Source organism: Durio zibethinus, chromosome 6 (genome assembly GCF_047325235.1).
Source record: "Durio zibethinus cultivar Kanyao isolate XHJ-2024 chromosome 6, ASM4732523v1, whole genome shotgun sequence".
Classification (NCBI taxonomy): domain Eukaryota; kingdom Viridiplantae; phylum Streptophyta; class Magnoliopsida; order Malvales; family Malvaceae; genus Durio; species Durio zibethinus.
The window spans coordinates 6,586,177-6,602,557 of NC_143167.1; the positions used below are offsets into that span (position 1 = coordinate 6,586,177).

Here is a 16,381-nt window from a genome sequence, read left to right on the forward strand (position 1 = left end):
AATCCTAATTACCAAACTTACCACTAATCCATAATTTTATTTTTACATGCAACTTAATAAAGTGTTTAATATTTTGATTATTTTTAAAATGTAAGTATTTATGAATTTAGAAATATCTTTTATATTTAAAACTATTAAAAATTATATTTTAATTATAAAAAAATTATAAATCCAACAAAAAGACATTTCACATTCTCATATATGCACATTTCTCTTCTATTTTAGACATTTAGATTATGGAGCATAGCCAAAGAAAATTTTTCTTAGGATCCAAAGGATATCATGGAAGTGGGGATCAATCATTGTCTTGTTTATTATTTTCCAGCTTCCGACAGATGATGACAAGTTAGAATTTTTGGTTCGTAACATTGTTTTTCTCGCCAATCCAAGAATCTAGGCCCATAAATGGAAAAATAAATAAGGAAAAAGAAAATGGAAAAGGGTTAGGCTATACCTAGATTTTAGCCATTTGATCTTCCCTTGATTGACTGATCATCAGTTTCAGTGGATTGCATGTGGATTCCTAGCTTCTCTTCTTTTCTTTTCTTTTTTTTAGCGTATAGAATTCATCTTTTAATCATTCATTTTCGTGCTGTAATCTCTTTTGCCCGTTGTCGTGACTAATTCTTTCTTTATAAAATGACTTCCCTTGGACTAAAGGCAACAAATAAGAACGGTGTTTTATAGATTGTAGATAACCTATAAAATTGCATTTAAATATCATTGACATAGTTACAAAGTCTTATTTTCACATACAAATTCACTTAAAGTACATACGTCATTAAATTATGTAAGTTTTTTTTTTTTTTTGCTTAATTTGTATATAACAAGATGATATATTATCTTTAATTATAAACCATATCCTAATTATTTTAAGATTTAAACTCAAAACAACCATTAAAATATCTCTTGTGAATTTATAATGTTTATATTATACATCGAATGTGAATTTTTTTTTTCATATAAAAGAATTCATTATTTGAGGATAAAAAAAATTATAAATATTAAAATTTAAATGTAATATTTACTAGATTATCATTTTCTAAAAGTAAATGTATAAACTAATTAAACACATTTACAGTGAAAAGTTGCTAGTTAAATCACATTTACAATCTATGGGGTCTCCAAATCCAAACGAATGCCAAAAGAAATGCATGCATTAAAATAGGAAAAGGATAAGATTCCACAAAATGCAGTAAGTTGTGTGATTTGAGCTCAAAAAACGTGTCATTTTTTAGACCAGTGCATCCATAATTAGCTATGTAAATATTGATTTTTGACCCTAGCCTGGCAAATAATGATGTTGTGGACCAATTTAATGAAGTTAGATAACATTATCTGTTTTTTTTTTTTTTTTTAACAAAGGGACAAGAAAATGAAATGGTGCAATTTAAACTTTCACTCTATATTATTTAATTATTATATCAAAAAATTAAAGATCGTAAAATTATCTGTTTAATCCAACTCTTAAGCTTCATGTATAATTTTTGAATCAAATATTCGAATGGATTATATTTTATTGTTTAATTTAATATTATATTTAATTATTTTTTTGAATAATATTTTTTAAAATTACAAACGTTTAAAAATAAGTTTTAATCTTGTAAATTTTATTTTTTAAAAAAAATTAATCATTTGAATTAGATTTTAAATTTTAATTACTAAATATTTGAAGGTGAGTGAGACAATACATATAAAAAATGTTCCAAAAATGGACCACATTTGAGGCAAAGGGGAAAAAAAGCAAACTCCATGGTGGGCTACCTAAGCTGCTGTAATAGTTCTGTGTAATGTATAAAATACGTTATGCATCAATATAGAAATGAGGATGGAAGATCCCCTTGTCGTTGTCAACCAGTAGTACTGTTTTTTCTCTGCCCATGTCCCTAGCCATCATTATAAGTCCACGTCATCAGAACCTTCAACTAACACAAACACAAACACAAACAAAAAACTATTGAAATTACAATCAAAATCAATTCCGGCAGCGGGACCCCACCACCACCTCCACTTCAATTCCGCACTCATCCATGACAAAACTTGTTTAGATTTCTATCTTACCTTACTGTACGAGTTATGGGTTTATGTTTCATCCGTTCTAAGTGTGTAAGGTTTTTATATTATTCATGAATTAGATGGTTTTATATCATTAATAAAAATAAATAAGATAATATCATTTTTATTAATAAATAATTTTTTTAAAAAATTTTAATTTTTATATATTTATATTAAAAATTAATATTTACTCGATAATAAATTAAAAATATATAATTTATTGTATATAAAATATATTAATAATGTATTAAATATAAATTCATGAGTTATAACTTACCCATTTCTTCAAACTTCGTGATCAAATTTTCTGTTGCAATTTGCATGGTTTGTTGTCATTGTTCCTAGTGTTTTTCTTCAATGAATTTGATTTTTATAAGATTAAGAATACTTTCAAATTTAATCCAAATCTAAGTTGTTTCGTTAAATAGTCTTATCATCATAGCACTTTTGGACATGATTCGATGCATTTAATTTCCTTTTCAAAGAATTTTTCATAAAAATCAAATCTTTGTTGATGGAAAAATAAATCTTCTTTCTTATCAGCTAATTAATTCAAAATGTGTATGGATTTAATTTCTATTCTAGATATGCTATGTGAAGGTGAATTTAGATTTAAGCTTTTGGGGATGCAATCACCAAATTAAATTGTTCGAATTAAACTCTAATGATCAATCAAGTTTTGTTCAAATTCATTTATTGACCAAAATAAAAACACCAATAAATGAAACTAATATTGATAGGGATTCAAGTTTGAATTTAAAGGTACCTAGCTCATGAATGTGATTAATGCAACTCAAAAGACAACTTGTTTATTAGGGTGTAGTTTGATGCACTCTTTTATAGATAATTAAGATAAAAGGGAATATGCAAGTTTGTTTTAAATCAAATTTATGAACTTGTTATAACATCATTTAATTCATTTAAGCTCCATCTAATTGTTGCTTTCATTTTTTTTTTATTTTTTATTTTTAATATAGAAAAATGAAAAGTGAAAAAAAAAACAAAATGAACTAAAAACAAAAGATATATAGTAATAAAAAGTAAAAATATCAATCAAATGGAAATATTTAATTTACAATTCTCTTTACTATAATATTATAATTAATCAATCATAATAAAAAATTATGTAATAGTATTCGATTAGTTTAAAATTAATTAATTAAAAAGCTAATAATATTTAATTATAGAATTGATTAATATTCTCCTCTTATTTTTTGAGTAGTTTTTTAGATGTTTTTAAACTATTTTTTTTAACACTTAAATTTTTATTTTTATATTTTAAGAATATTTTCATAAATTTTTATTTTTAATATTAGGAATTATGAAACAAATAATTTTAAAAAAATTAAAAATTGATATTATTTACATCAAAATCAAAATTTTAAACTTTTTTTAAAATCAATAAAGGATTAATAATTTGAGACATAAGAAAATATAAAATGTATATAAAATAATAATTATGTAGAATAGAGGTTAATAAATGAATTTAAAGTTAATTTGTAATATTGTAGATCTTTTTGGCCAGTAACATTGTGGATTATTTTATTAAGAACAAAGAAAAAAAAAGTGTGCTTTTTGTCCCGGTGTTTTCGAAACACGAGGTTTATGCTAGTGTTTTCATGTTTTGGTGTGTCGTAGGAGTGATTTGAGTCGCAGAGTTTTTGGCGATCAGATATGATTTAGGGGAGGGAAGGAGATGGTGGCTGGTGGCTGGTGGCTGGAGATGATGCATGATGATGGTGGTGGAGGGTGGGGACCCCTAACTCTAGTGGACCCCACAGCATAGTTGCATCCACGCGAGAAAGGGTCCCACGAAGACAAGCGCCAACGGCAATGTTATACCTTAGCTTAGCTTTGCTAGGTTTTTCTTTCTCCCTCTATCTTTGCTGATTTCTCCATTTCTTTTTTTTTTTTCGGTTTTTGTTCAACTAATGAAAGCTTTTTCTAGGCGCAAGCCAATCGCATCCACCATCTCGTACCGGAAACTATCATTACACTTCTGTATATCTCTCTGTCTCTGTCCCTTGAATAAAATAAAATCAAATAAACTAATTTCATTTCTTTACTCTCTCTCTCTCTCTCTCTCTCTCTCTCTCTCTCTCTCTCTCTCTCTGGGAGTGTTTGGGGTGTGGGGGCTAGCTTTTGCTTTATATAGTTAGGAGGGGGGGGAAGGTGCTGTCCTTACTTTTGTCTTCGCTTTGCTCTCTGCATGACTTGAACTGTTAGCAAAAACAAGCTCCATCTCTCTTCTTCTCTTTTCTTTCATACTACCCTTTTCACTATCTTTTCTTTGTACTACTATTTCTCTTCCTGTTGAATTTAAGAACCCCCCCCCGCAAAAAAAAAAAAAAAGTTGTAATTCCTTTAGGAGTGTTGGGTATTTTGCTTTCTTTTAGTTGCATGGATGGATCCTTCAAGTGGACAACACCAGGTATAAATACATATATATGATCATAGTGTACACACATATATATGTTATGATAATGTAATTAATGCTTTGTGAAATGTGAACTTTACCCATTTTTTGGTGTCTCCCCTTTCTTTTTCAATTTGTTTTTTTTTTTGTCTGAATATTCGAAAAGATGTGATCTTCAGTTATACAATATTAATTAGGAGTATATCTTTTTGTCAAGATCAAAGTTAGCAAAGGGATGAAAAAGAAAATTTGATTGTGAAGCTTTTTGCTTATGTATGTTCTTGCATAAAATAAGTATTATTATTATTTTTCTATGTCACAGTTCTTCTGATTTGATTTAAATTGGAACCAGTTTTAGTTTTTGATTTCTTTCTTCTTTTCCGTTTTTACTATTGTTTTGATGTCTTGATTGATAAGATAAGATTCTTTCTTCAAGACGTATGCTTCATTTGGATGTAATTAAGAAACTTATAGGAAAGGGGAAAGAATCATAATATCTCATATAATCCTACCACAGCTTGACCCTGAATTTCTTCTCAATAATTCATGCTTACAATCAACTTTTGTAGTTAAGTGAATATATTAAATAGAAAAGATTGAAGAAAAGCCTCTAAACTATCCCTTGTATGATGACCCCACTAATGATGGCAATTTTCCATCATGTATGTGTTGATCTGTGCATAGTATATCCGAAGTGTCGGCACATTCAAATAAGTATGCAATTAATCATCTATTTAAGGGCATCTTTGATTTCTTGTAATTTGGTCTAATATATATCTTCAATTAATGTCTTTTTTTGGTGAATTAATTCAGGAGATGTCTAACCCTTCATTGGAAAACATGCTGGTTTGCTCAAAAGGACAGCAAGAGAGAAAGCCAAGGCCTCAACCTGAACAAGCTCTCAAGTGCCCAAGATGTGATTCCACCAACACCAAATTCTGTTACTACAACAACTACAGCCTTTCTCAGCCAAGGTATTTTTGCAAGTCATGCAGGAGGTATTGGACCAAAGGAGGCACACTGAGAAATGTTCCAGTGGGTGGTGGGTGCAGGAAGAATAAAAGATCATCATCTTCATCATCATCAAAGAGAAGCCAAGATCAACCACTAACACCCCATACCAACCCACTCACTAGCCACCTCCCACCTTTGAGTTACGACACCAATGACCTCAGCCTGGCCTTTGCTAGGCTCCAAAAACAATCTAGTGGGCAGTTAGGGTTTGATGATCATGACCTTTCTATTCTTGGAAACCCCACTAATACCCACTGTGATATTCTTGGAAACCCTAGCCTTAACTGTACCGCTTCAGCTGCCAATCCTGCCTTTCTTGATGCACTCAGAAGCAACTTTCTAGGAACCCAGAACAATTTTCAGAATTTTCAGTATGGATTTGGAAATGAGAACATGGGGGAGGTGGATAATGGGGGTGGAAGTGTACGTATTAATGGGGAAATGACGCTGCCATACAATAATGAAGAAATGAATAACATTGCAACAACAACATCAGCTGTGACGGTGACAACAATGAAGCAAGAGTTGTGTAATGGTTATGGTAGAGAAAGTGAGAATAGAGTCTTATGGGGTTTACCCTGGCAGCTTGGTGGAGATGGTTATAACATGGGTGATCTTGATTCAGGCAGAGAAAGCTGGAATGGACTCAATTCATCTTGGCATGGACTTCTTAATAGCCCTCTAATGTAGAAAAAAAAATGGAGTGTTTTTCTTTTTCTTTTTCTTAATGTCTGCAAGCAGCATAGAAAGGCATAGAGTTTTCTTCTCATATCAAAACTGATAGTATCTCAGTTTTTAATCTCTTTTTGAGTTTTTTGTATTAGGAGATTTGATTCGCTAGAATCGTCAGTATTTCCCATTTGTTTTCTACCTTGTTTTTTATCCCCTTTTCATTCTATCATGGGTTGATAAGCTAATGATATTTCAAATTTGTTTGCTAACCAGTTAAAGCCGTTGCAGAAGAAAATATAATATTCATCTGCGATTTTCCATTTCAGAGAAAAGAATGAAAGAGTCAGAGTGATGTTTCCTGGTAGTTCCAGGACTTTGGATTTTGAACCAGTTAGTGTTTCGGTTTCCTAGATATTCTATCATCACTGCTTCGTATTACTTTCAGGTAGATTCTAGGAATATAACACCGGATTATTAAATTGACAAGGAAAGCTCTAAATTTCCTCTTCTCTTACCAGACCAAATCTAACTTAAGATATGGGCGTGAGGAAATTGTCAGAAATTAGATCAAACATTGTACTAAAATATTCTTTGTCCATTGACATTTGGACATAATAAGAGTGGGATTATGGTTGTATAGCTCACCACTATATTATTTAGATTTATATGAGCCGTGACATTAGGATTTGGGATTTGAGAAAGCAATCAATTTGTACACTTTGAATATTTGCAGTGTACATAAGCTATTGGCTGCCGTATGTCTGTTTCTGCCTTCCTATGAAAGGACAATTCTGCCCTATGTCATAATGGGTTTATTGGAAAAATACATCTTAATCTAAAGCCATTATTGAGTTATACAATAAGAGATCATTTTTTTCATCTTAATGTCACTTATCAAGATTATCATAATTTAAATTTTATTTTAAATTGCCTTTTTGAGAAAAAATATATATTAATTCTAACTTCTATCCAACCTATTTGTTTTTCTTTTTAAGAATTTTTATTCATATGTAAGGTAATGTAAATAAAGCCAAATCATTCAATTTCCAAAGAAGACAAAATCAAAATTTCTACAATGGAGAAAAAGAGAAAGTAAATTGGTATATAAATATATTACTATATAATGCTGTTCACCCCTCAAGATTACTGTCCATTTGATTCTTTTTGTCAAGTTTACATACTCTTTTTGTCTTTGCCTATAGGAGTGTGGACAATGCCCATCTTTTTGAGTATCTTCCCTTGAAATTGCGTCTTAAAAAATTTAGATTTAGGATTTAATTTATTAATATATAATTAATTGGGAATTTGATGTCATGCACTTTGATTAAAATATGAATTGATGTTTGTTGTTCAATATCCATTTCGAGCAGCAGTTTTTGACAATATGCTTCTCCTCTTCCACAAGAGGGGGGAAAAAGGGTCATTAGCTAATGTCTTCTTGTCTGAGGAGCAAGCCTACTTTCACTTTTATGACAGCAATTTTGATGTTACTTTCACACTCCAATGCTGTTAAAACTGCAATTTTCGATTCAGTTTCTTCATGTTGAGGAGATTCAAAAACTATAGCCAAGAAAATAAAAATTGAAGGAGTATCAAATAATTACTCAACCTTAACACCCGAATATTTGACACAATAATTGATGCATGCTCTTTCTTAAAAGTCAGGGATTGAATTTCCCCTTTTTTTAAGTAAAACAAATAGTGATTTGGCTTGAGGAAGGGTAATCATATGGACAAGTTTTTTTTTTTCTTCCGAGTAGAAGGTTGGACTGGCAAGATTTAACATTTTTTTTGAAGTAAAATATCAAATTCATTTAAATGCTACATGCATGTAACCTTGTATATTTACATGTCTTTTTCACAGCAATAATGGATCTGACTAGACAATATTTTACTATTTAATGAAAGAGGAAATTTTTTAGGACAGTTTCCATGGGCCAAGTAAATTTGGGCTTTTCTTTTTCTTCAAAGGAGTTTTTTTTTAGGCCCTAAAACCAATCCATTTAACTTTTATGGTATTTGTTCAAAAATTGTCTAAGTCTGACCCAAATGAAAAGCAATTGTAGTCCTGGACTCTCTGTAACTTGGGTTCCCGGTACCTAATACACGCTTTAACTTAAATCAATATTATTCATTTTTTAGATTATTTATGAAATTTTTTTTTTTGTTTGACCAAAAAAAAAAAAAAAACCAAATTTGAACAAATTCTTGCGGTTAAAAATGGACTCTATTAAGATTTTCATTTATGAAAAAGACAAAGTTGGAGATTTAAGCAAAATTTATGTCGGACAACTGTAAGTAAACTGTAGTTACAAGTTACACGAAGAGGTTGGGGCAGCTGACAAAGTGATGATTATATTAAGCAAGCAGCTTAACTGATCAACTATGGAATCCAAATCCAACACCACCATAAATTGCATCGTCAAAGAGGAAAAAGTTTGATACTGTAAGCACAAGGTGATGACAGTTGACACCCACATTTTACATATCCACAGAACAAGAGAAAAGAAAAAAGAAAGAAAATCTGCTGTAACCAGTGTTCTGCCATCATATCATGATAACTAGGAAGCTTCAAAATAGAGCCTACCGTGAGCCTCACAGCAAAAAGACTTGGCTTGGTCCCAGTAACCCAAGTATCTGTCCAAATAAGGGGAGAAAACTTGGTTAGAGAAAAATAGGGCGAAAGATGGAAAACATAGAAGAATCTATGCAATTTTGGCAAAAATATATTTAGCATGCCTCATGGTGTTCTATTTCTGTGGCTTCTTCCACAAGACCCCAATCTTCTTTAGCATGTTCACGTTCTTCTTCTTCAGCAAATCATCATCCATATCTTCGGTATAAGGTGAGCTAACCTTTCCGGTAACTGGATTATAATTGCTATCCAGTGAACCAGTTCTCTCGATGAACTTCCCATTATTACCTGCTGAAAGCATTGCAGCAGCTGCTTCTGCAGCCTTGCGCCACTGGTCAGATTGCACCTTTAATCTTCTCAACTCTGCCTCCATTTCAGAGTTGACAGTCTGTGCAGCCTCAAGCTGTTCAGAGACCCTGGCAGCTCTCCTGTTATTTTTATCTGCCTCCTCTATTGCAAGCCCAAGCTTCATAATAGCTTCTCGCTCTGCTGCCCTTGCTACCTCTAGCTCAGCAGCAGCCTTATCATTTGATTTACCTTTGTCCATATCCCTTTTACTGACTTCCAACCTGAGCATCTCATTCTCCTCTACTATATTTTGAAGTTCTGTCTCCTTATCCATCATATTTGCCTTCAGATCAACAACAGCTTCCTTCAATACCTTTAGCTCATTTTCAAGTTCTGATTCTCGCTGGCATGACAGATTTTTTCCAAGCTTCATGTGTAGCTCTTCATTTTCCTCTGAAATACCCTGCAGCTCAGTTTCCTTATCCATCAGATTTGCTTTCAAGTCAGTAATATCAAAGTTTGCTTTCTCTAGTTCAGCTAACAGCTCAGCCTCTCTCGAGCTTGCTTCAGATTTTATCTTCTCCACCAGTTCATGAGCACTCTTTATCTGTACAGTGCTTTGGATTTGTACGTCATGGCATTTAATCTCAGCGGTTTCAAGAGCAGACCTTAACCATGCCACCTCAGACTTCAAAGAAGAAATCTCTGCTTCAAGCTGGTGAGATTCCTCAGGTTTCTTGCTTTCTTCAGCTTGATGCTCAACAACAATACGATCACCATCAGACTCGAGAGAGAGGCTGCCACCAGCATCAAGCAGGTCTGCCTTAAGTTTGTTAACAAGTCCTTCCAGTGAATAAACACGTTCCCTTGACCGGTCTAAGTCTGAAGCAATGGAGTTGTAAACTTCAATGGCCTTCATGCCTTCCGACCTAAGTGCCTCAACAGTCTTTTTTGCAGCTTCTAGTTGTAGCAGAGTTTCACTAGCCAATGCTTGGGCCTGAGTTTCCGATTCTTGGCTATCCTTTAGCTGGTTTTTCATGTTCGCTACAAGAGAAAGAGTTTCAACCAGGTTTACTTTCAAGCTCTGGAGCTCCAAATGTGCTGATTCTGCTTGCTTGGTCTGTGCAGCCTCAGATTCAGCCAATATTTCTAGCTGATCCTTAAGTCGCTGAATCTCATTCACAGCTGAGGCCAGAGCAGCTGAGTCGAGAGACTGCTGCTTCTGGATAGCTTCAAGCTCTGACTGCGATGCTTGATCCCGTTCTTGCGATATCTTGTGGAACTCAACAACACGAGCTTCCTCAGAACCAGACAGCTCAAGAAGCTGCTTTTGAGACTCTTTGAGCTTCGCAGACACGTCCAACAGTTGTTTCTTGGACTCCTCGGTATCTTGCTGGGCTTGCTTCTTGCATGATTCAGATGAACTTAGCTGATCCTTTGCCTTCTTTAGTTCTTCTTGAAGCTGTGAAATCTGTACCTCCAATTCAGATATTCTGCTTGGGCGCTTCTTCTGAAGCAAGAAAAAAGGATAAGTTTAAATATTCTCGTAGGAATCAAAAAGCCATCATTCTAAGTGCTAAACTCTACTTCTAATTAAAAACGGCAATGTTTATGGGAGGCTAATGTGTCTGCATCAACAAGCAAATTGGAAAGAATCACTCTAAAAGAATTAAAAATCTCTTTTCTAACTACCAAAATTAATTGCTTCACCCAATCATACCATCACCATAACAAAGGCTTAGAAAATGAATTGAATGCAAGATCTCAATGAACAAAGCAAACCATTAGTTTTTACAGAAAATGGGTCACAATTTAAAGGTAGAAAAGAAGCCCAGCACCATTCATGAGATCAAGAAGTTGCCTATAGGCATGCTTCTAGAAAAAGGAGGAAAATGGTTGTATAAATACTAAGTTGGAACAGGCATCTAGATAGACTTTGTGGCCCTGTATGAAGCCTTTAACACTCAAAAGGCCTTAATAATTGGATTTTTATGCAATTATCAACAAAGCCATATTTTGTATAATGATCTCTACTTTGTATACCTCAGAGATTGGGCTTCTAGGTGAACGGCGCTCAACAACTTTAGGGCTTTTCTCTTTTGAAGTTCTACTAGCTGGATTTGAAGTAGATACAGCTTCAGTCTCTAGTGTAGTTGGCTTGAGTTGACGAACAGCTCGAGGAGAGACCCTTCGTGGCACTTCCGAAGATCCATTTCTGCTAAACATTAGTTAATCAATAATTTGGTACTGATGAAAAGAGCATGCTAAAATCAAAAACCTCAAGAAGACATTTCATCTTCCTCCAGTTTAGGAAAGATAACTGACAGTTATCACCTGAAATTTCATGAGAGCTCTACATGCTTGTATATTAATCTAGCTTAGCAAATGGTTAAGGTCCTAAATTTCTAACCACCAGGTGGCTGGACCAACCAAACCAACATTTGTGACAAACTTAAAACTTTTAGAGAACATCATTTCCTTATCCTTTCGGGCAGGCAAATTTTTGAATATAAGTAGTCAGAAATGAAAGACCAGCTTTCTGATATAAGATTAAAGAGTGTTTTTTCTGATAAAAAGGGGTAAGAATTTTTCTTTTTTTTCCCTTTGACAGCAAAATGTTACTTCACATTAAACATAAAAGTGAGATACATTCTACTAGAGTCCAAGTCAAAGGATACAAGAACAAGAACAATCCCTTAGTTAGACCACCCAATGTTTGATTAATCTAATTGTCCATGGAGTAGTTATGAACCATTTAAGAACTAAAACCAATTGATTATGAATGACCAAACAGTTAAAATTTAGCCATGAGCCCGAGAGAATGTAGCCACACAACAATTTTCTAGAAGGTAAAAATCAAATCCTAAATCACCTAAATTTTTTAAAACTATAGTTCGTCCTAGTTCTATCCTTGTCCAATTTTTGAATAATATATCTTTTGCTCACAAATGTCCTAAATCTGAACAAAACTACTAAAGCTTTAAATTCTACACTATCATGTTTCCTGTGAAATAAGCTGATTACTGAGAGTATACTAACCATAGGAACAAATCAGGCAATGGCCTCAAACAGATGATAAACCACAAATAAAGTTTTGTTTTGGAAGGATGAAGTGCCTCACTTACAGGATCTGGTGGTCCCATTAAGGGCCTTGGCTTTTCCTATCCTTAAGGTAGGAGACAGAAAAAATTTACTTCCATGCAGAAAGAGACTGCAGCTCAAAATGGTTAACAGACAATATGGCCCTCAATTGTAGCTACAGTGTGGAACTCCTATAATTTATTTATCAGTGCAATACAAATTAACCAAAGAAGACAACCCCAGTGCCAAAATATAAAAGGTAAAATTAAAGATAAAAATTCGGAAGAAAGAAATTCCAACAAAGATCTTCACTGTGCCCTTTAGGCGTTGTTTAAAACCCAGACAACCCAGATGATCATATATGGCAACAAATAATTAGGTTTGACAACCTAAGACTAGTTGGAAACATTACACCTATGCATTACTTTTAAATGACAGAACTACCAATTAAGCTCATTTTTCAATAATAAATACATAAATGGATCCAGGAAAGAACCTAAGAAACCTCTAATAAGGGAAGAATGAGCAGTCATAAAGGCAATAGAAGTTACCTTGCTTTTGGAGTCTGCATAATTTAAAGACCCCTGTCACAAAGTTAAAAACAAGTTTAAGTTTATTTATCCTCCACCACTTCAATGCTTCCCAGACCCACAAGGCCTGCAACAGATCAGAAAAAAAATATATCACAAGCTGAGACAGAAGAATCCAATGTGAATGTGCGTGAAAAAATTTAATGAGCTCATATGAAAGACAGATACTTCTCTATCATCACATTGAAGCAATAAAGGCAAAAGACCAACCAAAGAATCAAAGCAATCGTAAAAGAATATCTCCAAGAACAGGTCAAAGCAGAAGCTATCCACTAATGACTAATTAACCAGAAAGTAAGAGCAACTCTTCATCTTTACTCCATTCAATGCTCCAACAAATTCTACCTTGGTTCATGGTCAATCGGACATTATTATATTCACAAGGGTCCTACGGCTACAGTGACAACAGACAAATTTCCATAAAGTACCCTTTTTCATGTTTTCCTAACTCACTGCATTTCAACACTAAAAAGGGGCATTATTGTAATCTAGGAAGTGAACTTTCCTCCTCCATTGTTGCCTTGAAATGAGGACACTAAAAAGGTAAGAACAGAACTTGGGGGTTCAAAATTTAGAACAGGAAATAATGATTTCAAATGCCGCTCAAACCTTTGTTTATCTTGGGCCAAAAACACAAATATTAAGTATTAACCCGTTTGTTTCTCAGGAAAATATTTTCTGGGAAAACTCTTTCAGCAAAAGAAAAGGAGAAACAAGTTTTGAAGATAAAAGCATCAGCATTCAGACTGTTCAAAGCACCCTCAAAACAAGATATACTGCACCTTATAAAACAAAGAAAAGATTACTCATTTTTCTATAAAAAAAAAGACTGAAGAAACCGAAAAGAAAACCTTTTTGAGATTCGATTTCCTTTATAAAATCTGATTAAAGGAATCGAATAAAGTCTGCCAGGCAGTCTGGCATTACAAAGCCCCTGAATTGAACACAGAGCTAAGTTATTATCGACTTAGAAAAGAAACCCTTTTTTTCATCAGTTCCAGAGGGACAAAAGAAGTTCAAAAGTAACATCATTACCCTAAAGAACAGAAAAAACACAACAACACAAACAAAACCCTCACTTGAAACATACAATGGAAAAATTTGTCTTTTTATTTACAGCATTTTCTTGGGAATCCCAAAGAACAGAACAGAACAGAACAAAGCAAAAGCATAGTGTAAAATAAAGTTAACTTACCAAGTGAAGTAAATACACAACTACTACAACTACAAGCAAAGGAATTAAGGAAATGAGAAAAGTTTAAAGCGTTGTTAGAAAATGTAGTGCTTTTGTTGAGGTAAAAGGCAAAGAAGAAAACATGGGGTGAGAAGCCGACAATGGAAGTCGTGGAGAGGCTGTATTCTTTTCTTCCTTGGGTTAGTAGAGTGTTGGTCTTCTTTGCTACAGATGTTATGGTCTATGGTTTTGTTTTGTAGCTGGTAGTAGTTTCTTTTGCACAGTGGGGAAAAGAAGATGTATCCATAAACAAAAGAGAAAATTGGAGAGAACAGAGTGTGTACTGATTTGTCGTTTCACCCTGTCTGGAGCTGGAAGATATTTTTACTCTGTGAATTGGATAAAATTTACTTGAATTTTATTATTATTATTGCAATTTTTTTGCCTCAAACTTGAAAACTTTTGACACTGACTCTTCTCTCTCCCCTTTCAGTGTTTCCAATTTCTCTTTTTCAAGAATGTATAGTACTTACAGAAGCGTGTGGACAACTGCCCCTAGTCTACTTTAATTTGAAAACTTTTTCTTGCAATTATATTATTCTATGTTGCTCATTTTATTTTTTTATAATTACCTACATTTAGATATAAATAATTAATATGATACAAATTTAAAACATAGGTGATAATATTTTAATTTTGCTAATAAAATCTAATAATTTTTTTTAGGTTTTGAAAATTTAAATCTGATTAATTTTTAAATTAAAACAAGATGTGTCATATTTAATAATATAAAATAAATAATTATAAGTCGTGTATTCGATATAATCTCAATAAATAATCATTAATAAAATTTAAATTTAAAATTTTTTTATAAAAAAAATAAATCTAATCGATTAAATCAACCACTTAATAATAAAATCTAATAATTATTACTACTATCTTATTTGCCAGGTTTTGAAAAAAAAAAAAAATCATAAATCAAAACCTTTAACAAACTTTTATATAATGCTTCGGAGTTTGGAATTAATGGACCTTTTATGGAGTGGGCTTCCTAAATTAATTGGCCTTCAAAAGTTTTTACTTATGTATTTTTGTTTTTGTGAGCCTTCAAGTTCATAGGGAGGATTGCATTCCAGTTTTGGACTGTTGTAATTGGGCTGGCCTGTCTCAGTTCATCTCCTGAAAAAGGCCACACCTTTTTAGCAATGAAAATTCAAGACAAGAAATAGAATTTCGAATCCCTTTGATACCGTGCCGTGGTAGAAATCCTTTTCACTTTTTATCCGTTGGAGTTGTGATTTATGATTAAATTTTTAATAATTAAAATATAATCAAACAATTAAATCCCCGTATGATAAGATTTAAATTTAAAACTTTAAAGTTCTAAAGGTTTTTCATTGTCACTAAACCAAATCCTCAACCAACCTAACAAATACTTACTTCTTAATATAGAAAGTAAACAATGACTTTTCTTTGGATGAGATCATAAAAAAAAATGTAAACAATAATTTTATGAGTTTTTTTTTTGTTTATTTGTTTATAACATATGATTTCAAAAATGAAAATATAAATATAAACGTATTCATGAGTATAGTCAAATTTGAGCTTGACTTTAGACATTACTTTTTAAACTCAAACTTGATTCAATTTAATTTGAATTATTATGTAATTAATAAAAAATAATTTTAATTTAAAATTTTTGAACCTCCCAATTGTTACATTAAATTAGATCGAGTCTTAAGCAAGAATTTTAGATGTTCAACCTAATTCGACATGATCCATGTATAGGCATGTATATTGCAAGTTTCATGTCTTTGCTTTGGCTGTATAGGTCCAAATAAATTTAAATGTAATGTTTGGTTAATGTTGTTAATAGGACAACATTAGCTAAGATACAAGGAAAGAATATTGATCTTTTTAGACATGCATTATGATATCTTTTGATCCGTGGACCTCTGTGACTTATGAGATTCTTATCTTTATACAAAGGTGCATGATTTAGAGGTGATGTTGATTTTATTTTATACAGATTATGTGATGGCGACGAGGCATTGATCTCAATAACATATACGAAGGAGTTTATGAAATTCCTAGATTTAAAGTTCAAGTCTCCTCTCCTATGGAGTTTGTCTAATTTCTCATTGAATTTTGCTTAATTATATGTTGATTTTTTGTTTAATTTTTTATATTATTATATGAATATGAATTTATTTAAATAATTAAAATATCCATAAGAGTTATTCAAATTGGTTAAAAATGAGTTTTTAATTTTAATTAATTTAGGTTTGATTATTATTATGAAGAATATTAAAAAAATAAAATTTTAAATTCATTAAATTGATATAAAAAATATATTTCACAATAATAAAAAAAAATTAAATTTGTAATCATACTTTTTAAATACAATTTTTTTTCCTAACTTTTTTTTAATTCCAATGACAATGTTAAACCGACAA

The 16,381-nt window shown here is 32.2% G+C and overlaps 2 protein-coding genes across 6 annotated transcripts; one reads left to right on the plus strand and one right to left on the minus strand.

Annotated features, from left to right (window-relative positions):
- The first annotated feature begins 3,953 nt into the window (after nucleotides 1–3,953).
- LOC111285777 (dof zinc finger protein DOF2.1-like) lies at nucleotides 3,954–6,355 on the plus strand. Of its 2 annotated transcripts, none has more exons than XM_022875378.2 (2): nucleotides 3,954–4,486; nucleotides 5,285–6,355. In XM_022875378.2, exons 1-2 carry the CDS (start codon nucleotides 4,460–4,462, stop codon nucleotides 6,173–6,175), a joined length of 918 nt encoding a protein of 305 aa, XP_022731113.2. In that variant the 5' UTR covers nucleotides 3,954–4,459; the 3' UTR covers nucleotides 6,176–6,355. The 2 variants fall into 2 exon arrangements, with proteins under 2 accessions (XP_022731113.2, XP_089618122.1); XM_089761996.1 differs by lacking the exon at nucleotides 3,954–4,486 and adding an exon at nucleotides 4,550–4,744.
- Nucleotides 6,356–8,486: 2,131 nt separating this feature from the next.
- LOC111286312 (interactor of constitutive active ROPs 3-like) lies at nucleotides 8,487–14,419 on the minus strand. Of its 4 annotated transcripts, none has more exons than XM_022876217.2 (5): nucleotides 13,947–14,419; nucleotides 12,713–12,818; nucleotides 11,124–11,295; nucleotides 8,897–10,590; nucleotides 8,487–8,794 (listed from the first exon to the last, which is right to left on the minus strand). In XM_022876217.2, the coding sequence occupies exons 2-4, from the start codon at nucleotides 12,730–12,732 to the stop codon at nucleotides 8,908–8,910; spliced, it is 1,875 nt and encodes a 624-aa protein (XP_022731952.2). In that variant the 5' UTR covers nucleotides 12,733–12,818; nucleotides 13,947–14,419; the 3' UTR covers nucleotides 8,487–8,794; nucleotides 8,897–8,907. The 4 variants fall into 4 exon arrangements, with proteins under 4 accessions (XP_022731952.2, XP_022731954.2, XP_022731955.2 ...); XM_022876219.2 differs by lacking the exon at nucleotides 13,947–14,419 and adding an exon at nucleotides 12,962–13,828; XM_022876220.2 differs by lacking the exon at nucleotides 13,947–14,419 and adding an exon at nucleotides 13,603–13,813.
- Between the last annotated feature and the right edge of the window lie 1,962 nt (nucleotides 14,420–16,381).

Excerpts from the sequence above, each read along its gene's own strand:
- LOC111285777 (XM_022875378.2), top strand. The coding sequence starts at position 4,460 with ATGGATCCTTCAAGTGGACAACACCAG. Across the intron at positions 4,487-5,284 it reads CTTCAAGTGGACAACACCAG|GAGATGTCTAACCCTTCATT; the intron begins GTATAAATACAT and ends GAATTAATTCAG.
- LOC111286312 (XM_022876217.2), bottom strand. The coding sequence starts at position 12,732 with ATGCAGACTCCAAAAGCAAG. Across the intron at positions 11,296-12,712 it reads ATGCAGACTCCAAAAGCAAG|AAATGGATCTTCGGAAGTGC; the intron begins GTAACTTCTATT and ends AATGTTTAGCAG. Across the intron at positions 10,591-11,123 it reads CTAGAAGCCCAATCTCTGAG|AAGAAGCGCCCAAGCAGAAT; the intron begins GTATACAAAGTA and ends TTCTTGCTTCAG.